Source organism: Salvelinus alpinus, chromosome 8 (genome assembly GCF_045679555.1).
Source record: "Salvelinus alpinus chromosome 8, SLU_Salpinus.1, whole genome shotgun sequence".
NCBI lineage: Eukaryota > Metazoa > Chordata > Actinopteri > Salmoniformes > Salmonidae > Salvelinus > Salvelinus alpinus.
Genome location: NC_092093.1, coordinates 66,931,210 through 66,948,126, shown reverse-complemented (window position 1 = coordinate 66,948,126; position 16,917 = coordinate 66,931,210). Strand labels below are relative to the sequence as shown.

The 16,917-nt window shown below is 43.3% G+C and overlaps 1 protein-coding gene across 12 annotated transcripts in view; it reads right to left on the bottom strand.

Annotated features, from left to right (window-relative positions):
* The window catches only part of LOC139583554 (sickle tail protein homolog), a 181,484-nt gene that overhangs the window by 43,066 nt on the left and 121,501 nt on the right, over positions 1 to 16,917 (bottom strand). For all 12 annotated transcript variants that reach the window (XM_071414758.1, XM_071414760.1, XM_071414759.1 and 9 more), the window contains 3 exons: positions 13,000 to 13,192; positions 5,448 to 5,646; positions 2,220 to 2,313 (listed from right to left, as the gene is read on the bottom strand). In XM_071414758.1, the coding sequence (XP_071270859.1) occupies positions 2,220 to 2,313; positions 5,448 to 5,646; positions 13,000 to 13,192 (486 nt within the window). The remainder of the gene's footprint in view (positions 1 to 2,219; positions 2,314 to 5,447; positions 5,647 to 12,999; positions 13,193 to 16,917) is intronic.

The following is a 16,917-nucleotide window of genomic DNA, read 5'->3' as shown; positions in this document are numbered from 1 at the left end:
TTCCACAGTGGTCACAAGTTGTTTGACACAGTTCCTTGCCTGCTAACAGTCCCTCTTTCTTATGGACAAACATTATTTATCATTAAACAGAGACAGGGTAGAATTCTGTTAGTTATAGTTCTACGTTAAATGTATTCCACATTTAGTCATTATTCATAAAATTCATAACAATTGGTATCAGAAGTCTCTTTTTTTTGGTACTGAGAATGTTGTTGCTGTTCGGGCCAGCTACCTGCAAATGTATTTTAGTATTTTAATTAAATACATTACAAAATACAGCCCAGAGTAATTCAAATGATAGAACACTTGGAAGTCATTAAAATATGTATTTCAAATACAAGTATTGTGTAGTTCATTTTGATACATTGATCTTCATGGCATTTTGTATTTGTATTTTATAATTGTATTTTGTCATTTTTGCCCATCCCTGGATGAGATCAAAGTCCATTGCCTAACTCATATGGTCTGTTAAAGGAACAATCTGGGATTCAAACATCATCAAAGCGGCCACCGCCAGTGCCTAGGCCAGAACAAATAAACTCAAACCTGTGCGGGTGTGTGTGTGCAACCTGTGCGTGAGTGTGCGCATGTGTGTGTGTGTGTGTGTGTGTGTGTGTGTGCGGAAGACAACGCCCATAAGTCTCCTAGAGTAGTCCAGTAGTCTAGAGAGACAGAATGAGTGTGTGAATTGCTCCTGAGGGTTAAACAATGACAGAACTGATAAGACAGCTCATGAGAACTGGGTTGCGTATTCATGCAGTGTGCGCGCGTGTGTGTGTGTGTGTGTGTGTGTGTATGTGGGTGGGTGAGTGTGTTCACTTTTTATAACACTGCTCATAACATATGTCTACTTCCTGTTAAACAATCAACAGTAGAGCAATCAATGGTTATTTCTTAAATGTTCTGCCGTGCATGCAGTAGTTGTTTTAGAAATGGTGGTTTCTCCTTGGTATCCTATGTGTTCGATTCATTTCAGTAAAATACTCTACTACACGGTGTATGCTTATACAGTAGGAAATAGAGGCAGACTGAAGCACAGTTTCATAAATAACAGAGAGAATTAATCAATAGTAGTCCCTAGACTTAAGACTCAATGATACTTTACTCTACTACTAAATTAAAACACTACAGAATCTGTCAGCACACTCCACTTCCCATCAAGCAAAGCTGCCGTCTCTCTACAAAGACACAATACATGATGCTGGGCTCATTGAAAGGGTTGTTGTGATTGGAATAACTGCAATAACACTCCTGTTTTGCATCCCAAAATGGCACTCTATTCCCTATACAGTGCCCATCTTTTAACCAGGACCCAATAGGGCTCTGGGCAAAAGTACACATGGAGGAGACTCCTCTTGGCTAGATAGATGAAGCATCCAAGAGGACTAGGGAGTATGGGGTTCAGATGATCAGAACGGATTTGGGGTTAGAACACGCGAGGAATGAGGTCTTTGAGCGTTAGTTCCGTTACATCAACAGGAAACCAACATGGAGGAGAGCAGGCAACAGCCTTGTGGGAGAATAGCAGGAGATTTGGAGAAGAATGGACAAGGAAAAGCCCCATGAATGTAGTTCCGTTATTTCCGGAGAACTGCGCTAAAGCACACACAAGGCTCCCTCGATCCCCACAAAATTAGGCACGGAGAACAGAAGACCCCCATGAACAGAAGACCCCCATAAACAGATCAAGGAAGACGGGAGGTTGGGGGGGGTCATTCCTCTACCTAGATGCTGAGAGGGAGGGATGATAAGTAGGAGAGAAGAGGGTAGAGGAGGATAGGCGGAGAGTGGAGGAAGAGGTACGGCCCACATAGACGGTGTTATTTATACGTTAGACTGACTAGAATGGCCTATTCCGTACTGGAGCGGTTTCCATGGGAATGGTTGGCATGTTGCACATAATAATACCTGTCGTAAATACAATTTTTTTTTTTTTTACAAAAGCACCACAGTAGGGATGGACTTAGAATTAGACCCTCTATATTCCTTTGCTCAGACAGGAATTAAAAGATGCACTATGCAGAAATTGCTCCTCCATTTCCTGGTTTCTAAAATTATAATAGTTCGCCTAATTTCAGTTTATGTGACAAAACAAGCAAGTATAGTGTAGAGAATCATTGTATCATCTAAACCGCTGTGAAATATATTTTCCATAAACAAAAACATTGTATTTTAAGCTGTTTGAAGATGGTGAATAAAAGCGAAAGTAAAGTACTCACCCTGGCATCGCCGTTGGTGGGTCTTGGGCCGTGACTGAAGGCTTGTGCGGGGTCCTTGTGGTACACCTTCAGGCAGGAGTGATCCGTGATATTCCTGTAGAGAGAAACATCCGAAGTTTGACGAGGTGCCCAGATTATATCACTATCGGACAGCGGTCTGTCTCCTCTAGCTGCGAGACTCCTATACCGAGACATTGGTGTGTACTCTGATAAGGCGATGTCATACACAGTCCGTGGTCTGGTGTACTGACCATACACTGGCTGAGACATCACGGTGCTGTGTCAAAATGTCCAATTAGTCCAACAATGTTTTAGTAGTGTTATGGTAAATAGTTTTCCTCTAATATATAAAGCTCCTAAGTAAAGCTCTCTCTGTCTAGATGTGTTCCGAGTCAGCGAGTACTCCTGCGCTCTACCGTACCAGTCTGCGAGGAACAAACATGTGACAACTTTTACAGCCCTGATAAAAAAAAGATGACGGCTAGTCATAAAGTAAACATCCCACCACCGCAAGAACATTACAGATAGAGAACACTTGTTTTTCCATTTGAGCCTTCAGAATTGAGTATAATTGCCCAGTGTGCCAAAAGCTTGTACTATACAGAAATTCAAATATAGTAAAATACAATATAGTCACTAAATAGCTTCTGTTTGCACTGTCAAATCATTCTCTGGGCAATCCGTATACAGTGCATTTGGAAAGTATTCAGACCCCTTGACTTTTTCCACATTTTGTTACTTTACAGCCTTATTCTAAAATGGATTCAATAGTTTCCCCCACCCCTCATCAATCTACACACAATACCCCATGATGAAAAAGCGCACCCTTTACTCAGTACTTTGTTGAAGCACATTTGCCAGCGATTACAGCCTTGAGTCTTCTTGGGTATGATGCTACAAGCTTGGCACACCTGTATTTGGGGAGTTTCTCCCATTCTTCTCTGCAGATCCTCTCAAGCTCTGTCAGGTTGGATGGGGAGCGTCGCTGCACAGCTGTTTTCAGATCTCTCCAGAGATGTTCGAATGGGTTCAAGTTCGGGCTCTGGCTAGATCACTCAAGGACATGCAGAGACTTGTCCCGAAGCCACTCTTGCGTTGTCTCGGCTGTGTGCTTAGGGTTGTTGTGCTGTTGGAAGGTGAACCTCCCCCCCAGTCTGAGGTCCTGAGCACTCTGGAGCAGGTTTTCATCAAGCATATCTCTGTACTTTGCTCCGTTCATCTTTCCCTCGATCCTGACTAGTCTCCCAGTCCCTGTCTCTGAAAAACATCCCCACAGCATGATGCTGCCACCACCATGCTTCATCTTAGGGTTGGTGCCAGGCTTCCTACAGACGTGACGCATGACATTCAGGCCAAAGTTTTCAATCTTGGTTTCATCATACCAGAGAATCTTGTTTCTCAAGATCAGGCCTTTAGGTGCCTTTTGGCAAACTTCAAGCGGACTGTCATGTGCCTTTTACTGAGGAGTGGCTTCTGTCATAAAGAGTGGCCACTCTACCATAAAGGCCTGATTGGTGGAGTGCTGCATAGATGGAAGTCCTTCTGGAAGGTTCTCCCATCTCCACAGAGGAACTCTGGAGCTCTGTCAGCGTGACCTTCTGGTTCTTGGTCACCTCCCTGACCAAGGCCCTTCTCCCCCGAATGCTCAGTTTGGTTTGGCGAAGAGTCTTGGTGGCGAAGAGTCTTGGTCCAAACTTCTTCCATTTAAGAATGATGGAGGCCTCTGTTCTTTGGGACCTTCAATGCTGCAGACATTTCCCCAGATCTGTGCCTCGACCCAATCCTGTCTCGGAAAATTCCTTAGACCTCATGGCTTGGTTTCTGCTCTGACATGCACTGTCAACTGTGGGACCTTTCATAGAACATTGTGTGCCTTTCCAAATCATGTCCAATCAATTGATTTTACCATAGGTGGACTCCAATCAGGTTGTAGAAACAGCTCAAGGATGCTCAATGGAAACAGAATGCACCCAAGCTCAATTTCGAGTCTCATAACGAAGGGTCTGAATACCTTTATAAATAAGGTACTTCTGTTTTTCTTATACATTCACAAAAGTTTCTAAAAACCTGTTTTCGCTTCGTTATTATGGGGTATTGTGTGTAGATGAAAAATGTAATTGAATCCATTTTAGAATAAGGCTGTAACGTAACAAAATGTGGAAAAAGTCAAGGGGTCTGAATACTTTCCAAATGCCCTGTATATATGGTTGGACTTTATGAAGTGTTGTCTCCCATAAACACACCCATAATACCAGGAAGTGGGTGATTGGTGACGTGACTGTGTGTGGGGATGACTGTGAGGGCAAGAAACCCTGGTCAGTGTTGTCTTACAGAATCTCACTGGTGTTCGTTTTTCTCTCTGTGTTAAAAGAAAGGCTAACGCTAATGCTACATGTGCCTCTGCAAAGAGACACTTAACATACGTCCCAAATGGCACCCCATTCCCTACATAGTGTATTACTTTTTTCCAGAGTTCCTTTGTGCCCTGGTCAAAAGTAGTGCACCAAGTAGGGAATATGATGCCATTTGGGACTCATTAAAAGTGTCTCTCTGCACAAGCACATGTTTCTGCACATAGAAGAAAGCCAGACTGTGGCCACCTTTGATACAGCTCCCTCACTCACTTTAAATCTGTGGCTCTGGAAGAAACAAGACTGTTTATGGGTTATTGTCCAATCCTTTTGTCCTGCCAACTGAGCAGGAAGGACACGTGTAAAAACACATGAAGTCGACCACAATAGAACGTTCCACTTTCCATCACGTGGGACAACATTTGAGAAAGTAGAGGCTCTAAAACTGTTCTCACAACCCAAAATGGCACCCTAATGTCTATGTAGTGCACTACGTTTGACCCGGGCCCATAGGCAAACCCAAAGTAGTGCACTAGATAAGGATTAGGGTGTCATTTGGGACTGTATTGTTTGGGTTTGTTTAGGTGTTGTTGGAACTAAAGCGTCTACTACAGTAGGGCTCCACATCCCGAGGTCTTTCATCCACACAGCTATTGGGTTGACTGGGAAGTGGAGAGGGTCACTTCCTGTGTTGCGTAAGTTGAGCTCATTAGACAGGAAGAGCCTAAGGAGGGGAGAGAGGAAGGCTGCTGGGTAACCCTGAGGACCTTACAGGGGTGAGACTGAGACATAGGGAGGAAACCCCCAAATGACCTGCTCTAGCTAACCCAGTGTGGGAAAATAGAGACATAACACACACACACACACAAACATTTACCTGACGTCAGTAAGCTCGTAGTACATGTTCCTCATGTCATCTTTGACATAGACGGCCACACTCGGAGACTCCAGCATCTTCATGGTGAGCTGCTGGGGGAAGGCACTCACAAACAGAGCCCTGATGGTGTCGCCACTGGTGATCTCATTGGGCATCCGGATCTGCTTGGTCTCCTCTCCGTACTGCAGGTACAGCACGCCTGGGAAGTAGAGAGGGTTACCAAAGAGTTAATGATTGGTTGATGATGATCTGGTGGCTGTTAACCATGTACAGGAACATGACATCAGTGTTATGGGTCACGATTCAAAGTTGTGTGAATAGAGAATAGTGAATAGAGTGCCATTTGGGACGCATGCTTTGTGTACTGTGGGGCCACATGAGTTGTACGCAGTCGGACATACAGCACAAACACTATATCTTCAGTGTATTTCCATTGAGTTAAAGACCAGACGTTTCCGGTAGTATAATAAAGATCCTATAGGCTCCATTAAAGAGAGAGAGGATCCAGGAAATAAAGTGCTGAGCCCCTATATGGTACATACATCTCAGGCTCTATAACTAATAGTAGGGCTTCCTTGTAACAACGTAGTCAGTTGGTGAACCAACTCGCTCTTTCCCTGGTGTACTGTTATGTTAGCAGTTAGCCACTAGCTTTTCATTATGATGAAAGACCTTGCAGATGATCCTAATACCACATGTATTATTTGATGACTGGTAGTGCGTCACAAATGGAACACTATTCCCTTGAGAGTGCACTACTTTTGACCAGGGCCTACAGGGAATAGGGTGCCATTTGGGACACACACTGGGCTTCACATTCTATTTCGCATGCAGCGTTTGTAACATTCCCTAAAAACCGAACCTTATTAGCTCCGGAGACTTTAGACAGCTCAATTCTAAGATGGAGTCGGATTGCAGGACTGTATGTGGTTGCTGATTGTCTGGTTTCACTCTGTCTGGTTCCACTCTTAAATCAGAACCAAATGGCGTGGCTGCACAGCACATGGACAGAGAAGAATATACTTTGTTTGATTGACAAATGGCACACTAGGAACTAAATTTGAGCTAGGTTGCTACAGCAGGAAAATAATCCTGCAGAAACAGGAAATGTACATTATTTTGTGGATTAGAATGTACATTATTTTGTGGATTAGATTAGAATTAATGTTTAAACCTCAAATACGTTTAAACCTCAAATACGCTACAAGTTTGACATTTTCTGCATTGCAGGAAAGTTCTCTTGCAACAGGGTGATCAAATTAAGACCGTACATCTGTATTCCCAATATAGTGCACTACTCTTGAGCAGAGCCCTATGGACTCCGGTGAAAAGTAGCTCACGACATAAGGAATGAGGTGCCATTTGGGATGCAGCCTTAGTTTCTAGAGCTCGCAAGGCTTTACCGCAGTCACATCCTATTCAACACTCTACTCTAACGCTTCTCCAAATGGACCCAAATCCCCTTAAATTACGTTCACTTCAAATGCAGAATAAAGAGAGTTCTTTAAATTCCCACACTCCCTCGCTTCTACAATACAAAACGCAGTACAGCAATAAATAACTATCCAAAAGTTCTTCCAAAACAACTACTACTATACTTTAGTATAAGCATAATGTTGCACTTCTACACACACATATGTAACATCGAGAGAATACAGAAACTCACTCGAATAGAGTAATTCCTACTGTAGATGTCAGCGACTACAGCTCCAATGTTGTGTTAAGGAGTCCTCTGACTGAAGGCACTACTTCTACTGGCACAGGGCTCTTAAGGAAGACCAGATGTCTCTGGGGACACGACTGCGGGTGTGTGTGTGTGGGAGGCTACGGGGTGAAGTTTCCCCTGGGATCAAATCTAGGCTCAGCTTACCTTCGCCCAATTCTAGCCTTAACCATTAGTGGGGAAAATGCCTAACTTTCCTAAGATCAGTGTTTAGGGGCAACTTTCACCTTAGTCCATATGGGACGGCCACCAGAGGAATGCTGGGTAATGTGCCCTCTTTTCTCCAGCCCTTCATCGCCCCATAACCCTTGCTGCTAGCGTAACGCTTTCTCTTGCGGTGTCCGCAAATGTCTGCATTTCAACCTAAGCAAGAGGCCTCTTTTGGCACAGAACAGCATGCAAAATGACTTCTATTAATTGTCACATTGGTCAAAGTGGTGTGGTACCCAAATGTAAACAACACATTTAGAGGCACTCAAAATGTATGAAATGACAAATAGTCAACCTAAAGTCACTTCAAACTAAGATGTGTCCTTTGCTTACATTTTCAAATAACGTTTTAAGAAGCAAAATCCTGAGAGGCTCGGAGGCTGACTACATTGTAGTGTGATTATGAGAGTTGTACTGTAGCACTCTCTCGGTTTAGGTCAGCAAAGTTAAATGACTGGCTCTTAGAAGAACCACCGTGGCATTACTAGAGCTATGCTACAGCCTATTAATGCAACCATTTCCACCCAACCGAAGGCGTTTGTCATACTGATGCAAATTAAGTGCCCTCTGCCTTGATAGCTAACACCATTTCTAATCCTGTCAATACCCATACGAAAAAAGAAATACATTTCAATATATTTAACGTCACGTAACATGATTTTCTAAAATGCATGTAATGCCTGACAATATTCCAGAGATGCATAGCTATGACATCTACAGGGGGGTCGAAGTGAACATTATTCTTTTTTTTTACATTTTATTTTACAGGACATTTTGAGACTGTAATCGAACCCAGAAATGCTGATGCTCCAGATACTGAACAAGTCTAAAGAAGGTCAGTTTTATTGCTTCTTTAATCATGTTTTCAGCTGTGCTAACATAAATGCAAAAGGGTTTTCTATAATGACCAATTAGCCTTTTAAAATGATGAACTTGGATTAGCTAACACAATGTGCCATTGGAACACATGTAGATATTTCATAAAAAATAAAAAAATCTGCCGTTTCCAGCTACAATAGTCATTTACAACATTAACAATGTCTACACTGTATTTCTGATCAATTTGATGTTATTTTAATAGACAAAAAAAATGTGCTACTCTTTCAAAAACAAGGGAATTTCTAAGTGACCCCAAACTTTTGAATGGTAGTGTACACTGAACAAAAATATAAAACGCAACAATTTCAAACTGACTTACAGTTCATATAAGGAAATAAGGAAATCAGTCAATTGAAATAAATACATTAGGCCCTAATCTATGGATTTCACATGACTGGACAGGGGTGCAACCACGGGTGGGCTTAGGAGGGCTTATTTTTCACCACAAAAGGGCGTTAAAAAACAGATAGAAATACTCCTTGAGAATCACGTTTTGTTGGAAAAAAATGGATGGTTTAGGAAAGAATGTGGCTTTTTAATGCTGGTAACCCGTTGTATAAAAGCAATAATATACTTGAGTCCATGTGTTTTTGACATTTTTCTCATGGCTGTGATGGTCTACACCACTCGGTTTCGCCACTCGTGCTTTTATATGCCCAGTGATTGCTCAACAATTCAAGTGCAGAGATAGACAGGGTTCAGCGTGTCACACTTTATTCATTGTTAGAACCTTCATAGGGCGCATCATTCAATCTCAGAGCGGTTTCCTAAAACCATCGTTATTAACGTTGCACTTGGAAATGTGCGTAATCTATCGCCTGCCTCGGACCACTTGTAAAACAGCTAAGTGTGTCGCTAGATGCTTTTTTGCCCACTTTATACACAGAACATAGAATCACACGGTTTATCCGTCTCTGTGACCACCAATAACTTCCGAACAAAGTTGAATACAAATACAATGTTGCCAACGTCTTTGTAATTGATACAAAAAAAGCGACGTATAGGCCTATTTCAATTATATTTAAATATATTTCATGTTCAATCGAGTTGTATTTTGTTGTATTAGGCTGCTGTCTGTAATTTGTCTCTAAATATTTCATGATGTCTAGTCTATCCAGGCTTTATCACTACCGGCCGTGATTGGGAGTCCCATCAATTTGCCCAGCATCGTCCGGGTTTGGCCGGTGTAGACCGTCATTGTAAATAAGAATTTGTTCTTAACTGACTGATGGGCCAAATCTGTGATTTTGTGCATTTTATTGGGTAAGCATTAGAACAGGTATTCCCAAACCCGGGGATACGCGCAATGCCATCGGGGGTATGCCAAAGAAAAATGCGATTCACATTTTTTAAAGACTAATCATTTTTGTTCACATTTTCAAACAGTCCATTTATATTTTCCAACGGGGCTATACATTTGGGGAGTTTTTTTCCCCCTCGCCTGAGTAGCCTCGTTTCACTGGCAAAAATGTTATTAAACCAAACCTGTTCAGCAAAATAACAACACAATGTCAAATACAGGTAAAATTGATTAATAAAAGTAAGGCCTGTGTACATAGAGACACATACCGGCTCTACTGGTAGTACTGCTACTACCAGCAGTACTACACCTGCACCTATCAACGACACAAGTTGTTCTGCTTCCACGAGCACACCCAATGCTAGCATCAGTAATTCTACATGTTTTGTTAGCCCAGCTAGCATGGACATTGACAGTTGTGAATCTGATGCAGCCGAAGAGCTACTGCCCCCTTACCCGGGAAAGCACTGAACAACAGACAGGGACGTTGGACCATCAAAGAGACGCAAATATGATAACTACATTGATTTGGGGCTCACTTATATTGGGAGTAGTGCCTTTCCTCAGCCACCGTGTGTTATATGTGCAAAAGTACTATCTCACAACTCAATGAAACCTTCACTCTTGCGCAGACATTTAGAAACAAAACATGCCAATTTGAAAAATTAGCAACGGGAGTTCTTTGAGTGAGAATTAAGACGACTTTCGAGCAGTAAGACATGTATAAAAGCAACAGATACCATTAATAAGAAGGGGCTAGAAGCGTCTTATATGGTGAGCTACCGAGTGGCTAGGACAGGCAAGCCCCATACTATTGTGGAGGAATTAATTATTCCTGCTGCCGCGGATATGGCTGGGACAATGCTGGGGGAGAAGGACAAAAAAAACTATAGACAATGCCTTCATCAAACAACTCTGTTTCACGACGCAGCAGTGACGTGGCAGGAGATGTTTTGAAACAATTACTGCTTTGCATACAAGCCAGTGAATTATATGCGTTATAGCTGGACGAGTCAGACGTGGCAGGCCTGGCACAGCTCCATTACTTTTATGGGGGAGAGGGGGGGTCAATTAAGGAAGACATCCTCTTCTGCAAACCAGGACAGCAGGGGAGGATATTTTTAAAGTACTGGACAGCTTTGTGAGATCAAATGGACTTTGGTGGTGAAGATGTGTTGGTATCTGTACTGATGGAGCAAAAGCCATGACAGGGAGACATAGTGGAGTGGTAATGTGCGTGCAAGCAGTTACTCCCGACGCCACTTGGGTACACTGCAGCATCCACCGAGAGGCTCTTGCTGCCAAGGGAATGCCTGACAGCTTGAAAGACGCTTTGGACACTACAGTGAAAACGGTTAACTTTGTTAAAGCGAGGCCCCTGAACTCTTGTGTATTTTCTGCACTATAAAATGATATGAGCAGCGACCATGTAACGCTTTTACAACATAAAGAAGTGCGCTGGTTATCAAGGGGCAAAGTATTGACACGTTTTTTGAATTGAGAGACCAGCTTAAAGTTCTTTTCACTTGTCTGACCGCCTGCATGATGACGAGTTTCTCACACGACTGTCCTATCTGGGTAATGTTTTTTTCTTGCCTGAATGATCTGAATCTAGGATTACAGGGACACTCCGCATTATATTCAATGTGCGGGACAAAATTGAGGGTATGATTAAGAAGTTGGAGCGCTTCTCTTTCTGCATTAACAAGGACAACACACAGGTCTTTCCATCATTGTATGATTTTTTGTGTGCAAATGAACTCAAGCTTACAGACAATGTCAAATGTGATAGTGCGCAATTACGCAGGTACTTTCCCGAAACGGACGACACAAACCAACTGGATTCGTTATCCTTTTCATGCCCTGCATCCAGTCCATTTCTGGACAGAGCTGCACTCAGAGTATCCTGCCTTGACAAATCGCGCTGTTAAGACACTGATGCCCTTTGCAACCACACACCAATGTGAGAGTGGATTCTCGGCCCTCACTAGCATGAAAGCTAAATACAGGCACAGACTGTGTGTGGAAAATGATTTAAGACAGATTCTCTCCAATACACCCCAAAATTGCAGAGTTATGTGCATCCTTTCAAGCACACCCTTCTCATTACCCTGTGGTGAGTTATTCACAATTTTTGATGAACAAATAAGGTTTTATGTGTAAGATGGCTACATAAAGAGAAAAATGATTGATTATTATTATATTACTATTTGTGCCCTGGTCCTATAAGAGCTCTTTGTCACTTCCCACGAGCCGGGTTGTGACGACAACTCACACTCATTCTTATGTTTAATAAATGTATCGTATAGTGTGTGTGTGTGTGTGTATGGCTGACCCTGGTGCTAGAGGGGGTACGCAGCTGGAGGTTGAATGTTTGAAGGGGTACGGGACTATAAAACGTTTGGGAACCACTGCATTAGAAGAATAAGCCGCCTCAATATTTTCAGTGGCAAATCTCTCGAGGAGCTGATCCGACGTCAGTATTGTTAATTATTTCCCATTTTAAGGAAATATTTGAATGGAGAAAGCTGATCCGAGAGCAGCGCTTCCTTTCTTTCAATCCCATCAGTATTGACACGTGCTCCAATGACGCACTTACCTGAGCGGTTGTTTTGGGAAACGGATGTTACATTTTCGGCCGTTGTAAGAAATATGCATCGTTAAAATCACCTGTAAGCCTAAGTTCCATCGCTATCAGGAAACCGGGCCCTGATCTGTTGCATCAGCCTCATTGCTTTTTAACGTTTTTTTGTTATGTACTGGTTCTATGAATTTGGGATCCATCTTCCCACATCTGTTCCAGAGTGTGTTTGGAACAGGCTATTTCTTCCTCGCAATGAATGACAAGCTGATCAACAGAATAGGTCAACGTTCGTACTATGGGGGATAGTAGATTGACATAGGCTAGTGATCTTGCCGTTCGTTACTCGTCTTGTCTGCTGTGGAAAAGTTTTTAAAAAATCTTCAAAGTGCACATCGGAATTCGGTAAGAAGGACGCACGCTGTTGCATCCTCGGGTTGCATGGTCCGTTGAGATGCATAACCATAATCTAAATGTGAATTCTGTCATTCTGAGCACCGTGGGTGGTTAAGCACCCTATACAGGGTCCATTACATTTCTCAAATGTCTGGTAAATTAAAATGCTGCAGGTCAAATGTTCAGAAACCCTGGTAAGTGTGTGTGTGTGTTTTTTTTTAAGAGAGCCAGGCTGGGTTATGCAAGCTGTGTCTATCTGTGTGTGTGTGTGTGTGTGTGTGTGTGTGTGTGTGTGTGTGTGTGTGTGTGTGTGTGTGTGTGTGTGTGTGTGTGTGTGTGTGTGTGTGTGTGTGTGTGTGTGTGTGTGTGTGTGTGTGTGTGTGTGAAACAGTCCTTGGTGTAGTTGTGGTTAATAGCATCAAAATAGCATCAAACACAGTGTGGCCATGTTGTGGTCCCCTACCCAGCGAGCGGTCCCTGGTCTGGTTGGTGGAGCGCACTACGGGCAGGCTGGCGCGGGAGCGGCTGCCTCTGGTGAAGGTGGTGGGGGCATCAGCCTCTGACATGGTGTCCAGAGACTCCAGGGAGGCCAGGGAGAGGTGCTCAGCCTGGTCCCCTACACTGGAGCTGCTAAGGCCGTGTTGAGGGCTTCTGCTCTAGAAGGGAGAAGAGGAGAAAGAGGTTCAACAAGAGGGGGGGGGGGGGGTCACGATACACAGGAAAAGGGTTGGAAAAATTCCGTTAACTTTCCCCAAATGTCCCCCGCAAAATATATTCTGGGAAGGTTACTGGAATTTTGCAACCCTACATAGGAAGCTTACACAAACTGAAACACAATTTCCCTAAGCTATGTGCCAGTGTCCCATGCAGGAATCAAACCCACCACAACTCTGTGTTGCAAGCACCATTCTTTAACCAGCAAAGCCATCTGAACCAAACACTCGTGTTAATTAAGTGTTTAAGACAAAAGACAAGCTTTTTCACTAAGGACGTCAACACAGTGAAAAGCCCAGTGCCATTGTGTGACATTCTAGTCATGCACTCAGTCTATTTGGGTGTCAATTGTTTGCATCAGTGCAGATTGCAGACGCACAGACCGACACTGTCTGTTATAGGTTATGTCACACAAGCACACACACACACCATGATTTTCCATGTCGCAGTTGCTAAAAATGTTAGAGGGGGCAGTCATTTGGTTGTGCTGGGTATCCCCCTCAGCCCATTGACTAATGTGGAGCAGGCAGTGATTTAAGCAGGAGTATACAGATAAGGTGAGGTGAGGCAAACATGACACACCCCACTATATTTCACACAAGCACACACACTATGATTTACCATGTCGCAGTTGCAAAGAAAACACGAAACGGTCCCGAGGCCTTATCACGTAGTAATAATAATGCGTTTCTCTTTTGACAAGCTTCACACAACTTGAGAAGTGAAGAGTTAACGCACACAAACACACCCATGCTTTTCTCGCTTGTGGTGCAGGTAGTTACAGCCCCAAAATCGCCCCCCCCCAAAAAAATATACAAATAACTCCAGCACACCATATTTTTCTTCTTCCGGGTCAGAGTTATTTTTCAAGCTTTGCACAACAACCAAGGGAAAAGGTGTAGCGAGGCTGATTAAAGCCACTAATGAGTTCACCAGGCAGGCAGTCCTGTGGGCCTGGCAGAGTGTTAAAGGCTGTGGAGCTCGTTGAGAAGCCTGGTAGTATTGTAAGGTTATCTGTGCCAGGGTGACAGTTTGACTAACATTGAGAGGTCAGCACACAGAGAGCCCTTTATCAAGCTAACGGTTCTGAGGACACACCCAGGTGCACGCACAACGACGCATTTTGACATAAATAGCTTCTCCTTTTCCGTTTATTGATAAGTCATTGAAAATAGTTGCCCGTTTTTTTCAATCATTGAATTGGAATTTCAGTTTACTTCCTGAATTGACTGCCTTTAATTCAAATTGATCCCAACCCTGACAGACAGGTTAGCTGGGATGCAGACAGTCACACGCCCAGGCATGATGCAGATAAGATAAAAATCAGACTAACTGTGTGGGGAAATTGGATTTTCAGCAAGTACCTCTGAATGTCAAGCTCAGAATGGAGAGAAGACAACATGCCCTGTAAGGACTGATGGAAGAGAGAGAGAGAGAGAGAGAGAGAGAGAGAGAGAGAGAGAGAGAGAGAGAGAGAGAGAGAGAGAGAGAGAGAATACGTGGGGAAAGGGAGAGGTGACAGATGGTCATCAAACATGTCAAGAAACAAGGCAGCAATTTGAACAGAACTGTGTGAGATATTTATTTTAATAGATTATACTGTATCTGCTTTCCAATCGATCCAACATAAACTATAGTCTACTAATCCTTTGCTATAAATAGCTGTATGATTGTTTCTATATAGTCATCACCCTCCACACCATCGCCCTCATTATTATTCAGACTAGCTCTGTGCTGAGTCACCTCGTATGACATCGTTGAGTGGATGAGACATGTCACCTTCAGCGTACTCACCACAGGAGTGACCTGTCACCTGACATTGCAGCAGCATCCTCTGGGCATATCTGGGGCTGCGTCCCAAATGGCACCCTATTCCCATACGTCCCTGGTCAAAAGTAGTGCACTATATAGGGAATAGGCGGCCATATGGGACGCAGGCCTGATGACCCGAGCACTACAACTCTATTGTGTAGTGAGTGGAAAGGTAAGGTCTTTTGTATGTATGGCCCATGATGAGACAGTCACATGGAGGGCCAAGTTCAGTTGATTTGTCATCCGAAACCAAGGAGCATGCTCGGAAATTTGAACTGATTTGGAATTATTTATGAGTGAAAAGTAATTATTTATGAGTGAAAAGTAATTATTTATGAGTGTAACCAATTATGTTGAGGTAGATACAGTACCAGGCTACTCTGAAAACCTGGCTGTGTTAAATACATATTGTCGCGTGGTAGAATACATACTGAGCAAGTTGGAGAGAGGCTCGAGACAATCGAGGTTCTTCAGTGTGATTGTATTATGTGGACAAAATGTCAAATAGACCTACCACCTCCCTGCGGATGGTGGTAATAAAGTTCACACATCAACACCAAAATGATGAGGTGTCTATCGGATGAGCTTAGCAAGTTATCCTCCTTCTCTCTCTTTCACACATGCGCATACGCACGCACACATACAGGCACACACACACCCTCCCTCCCTCCCTCTCTCTGGCAGGCACTCCATTTGGCACCCCTCTATCCCAGAAAAGCCACTTCCTATCCCAGCTGCAACCACTTCCTGTCATGGCCTAGACGTGAAAATCACGGTTTAACCTCTGATTACAACCACCAACCTGCTGTTAGACACATCGACCACACGTTGATCCGGTCACGGCTGGGGAGGAGACCTAAATTACACATATCACCCTGTGTGGTTTAGTTAGCTATGATAGTCAATGGTAACCATAGAGCACCTACTATTTCAGCACCGAGTAGGCTATCATATCATTCTGTGTAGGTCACTTACAGCAGAGGTGATGAGTGTTAACATGTGGCACTGAGAAGTGAACACGTTTGATACAGTAAAAGTGATACACTATAGAAAAAACAGCTTGAAGGACATCAGTACACAAGATGACAATGATTATGACCGTCGGGACCAAATTGATCAAACACATTCAGTCTGAATGTTACTACTTTATCAAGGTAATTGGATATCGTTCCTAAAGTTGCTCCGCCCACAACCGTAAGGCTCTCCAGAGGGTAGTGAGGTCTGCAGAACGCATCACCAGGGGCAAACTACCTGCCCTCCAGGACACCTACACCACCCGATGTCACAGGAAGGCCATAAAGATCATCAAGGACAACAACCACCCAAGCCACTGCCTGTTCACCCCGCTATCATCCAGAAGGCGAGGTCAGTACAGGTGCATCAAAGCAGGGACCGAGAGACTGAAAAACAGCTTCTATCTCAAGGCCATCAGACTGTTAAACAGCCACCACTAACATTTAGCGGCCGCTGCCAACATACTGACTCAACTCCAGCCACTTTAAAAATGGGAATTGATGGAAATTATGTAAAAATGTACCACTAGCCACTTTAAACAATGCCACTTAATATAATGTTTACATACCCTACATTACCCATCTCATATGTATATACTGTACTCTATATCATCTACTGCATCTTGCCATCTTTATGTAATACATGTACCACTAGCCACTTTAAACTATGCCACTTTATGTTTACATACCCTACAGTACTCATCTCATATGTATATACCGTACTCTATACCATCTACTGCATCTGCCATGCCGTTCTGTACCACCACTCATTCATATATCTTTATGTACATATTCTTTATCCCTTTACACTTGTGTGTGTGTGTAAGGTAGTAGTTGTGGAA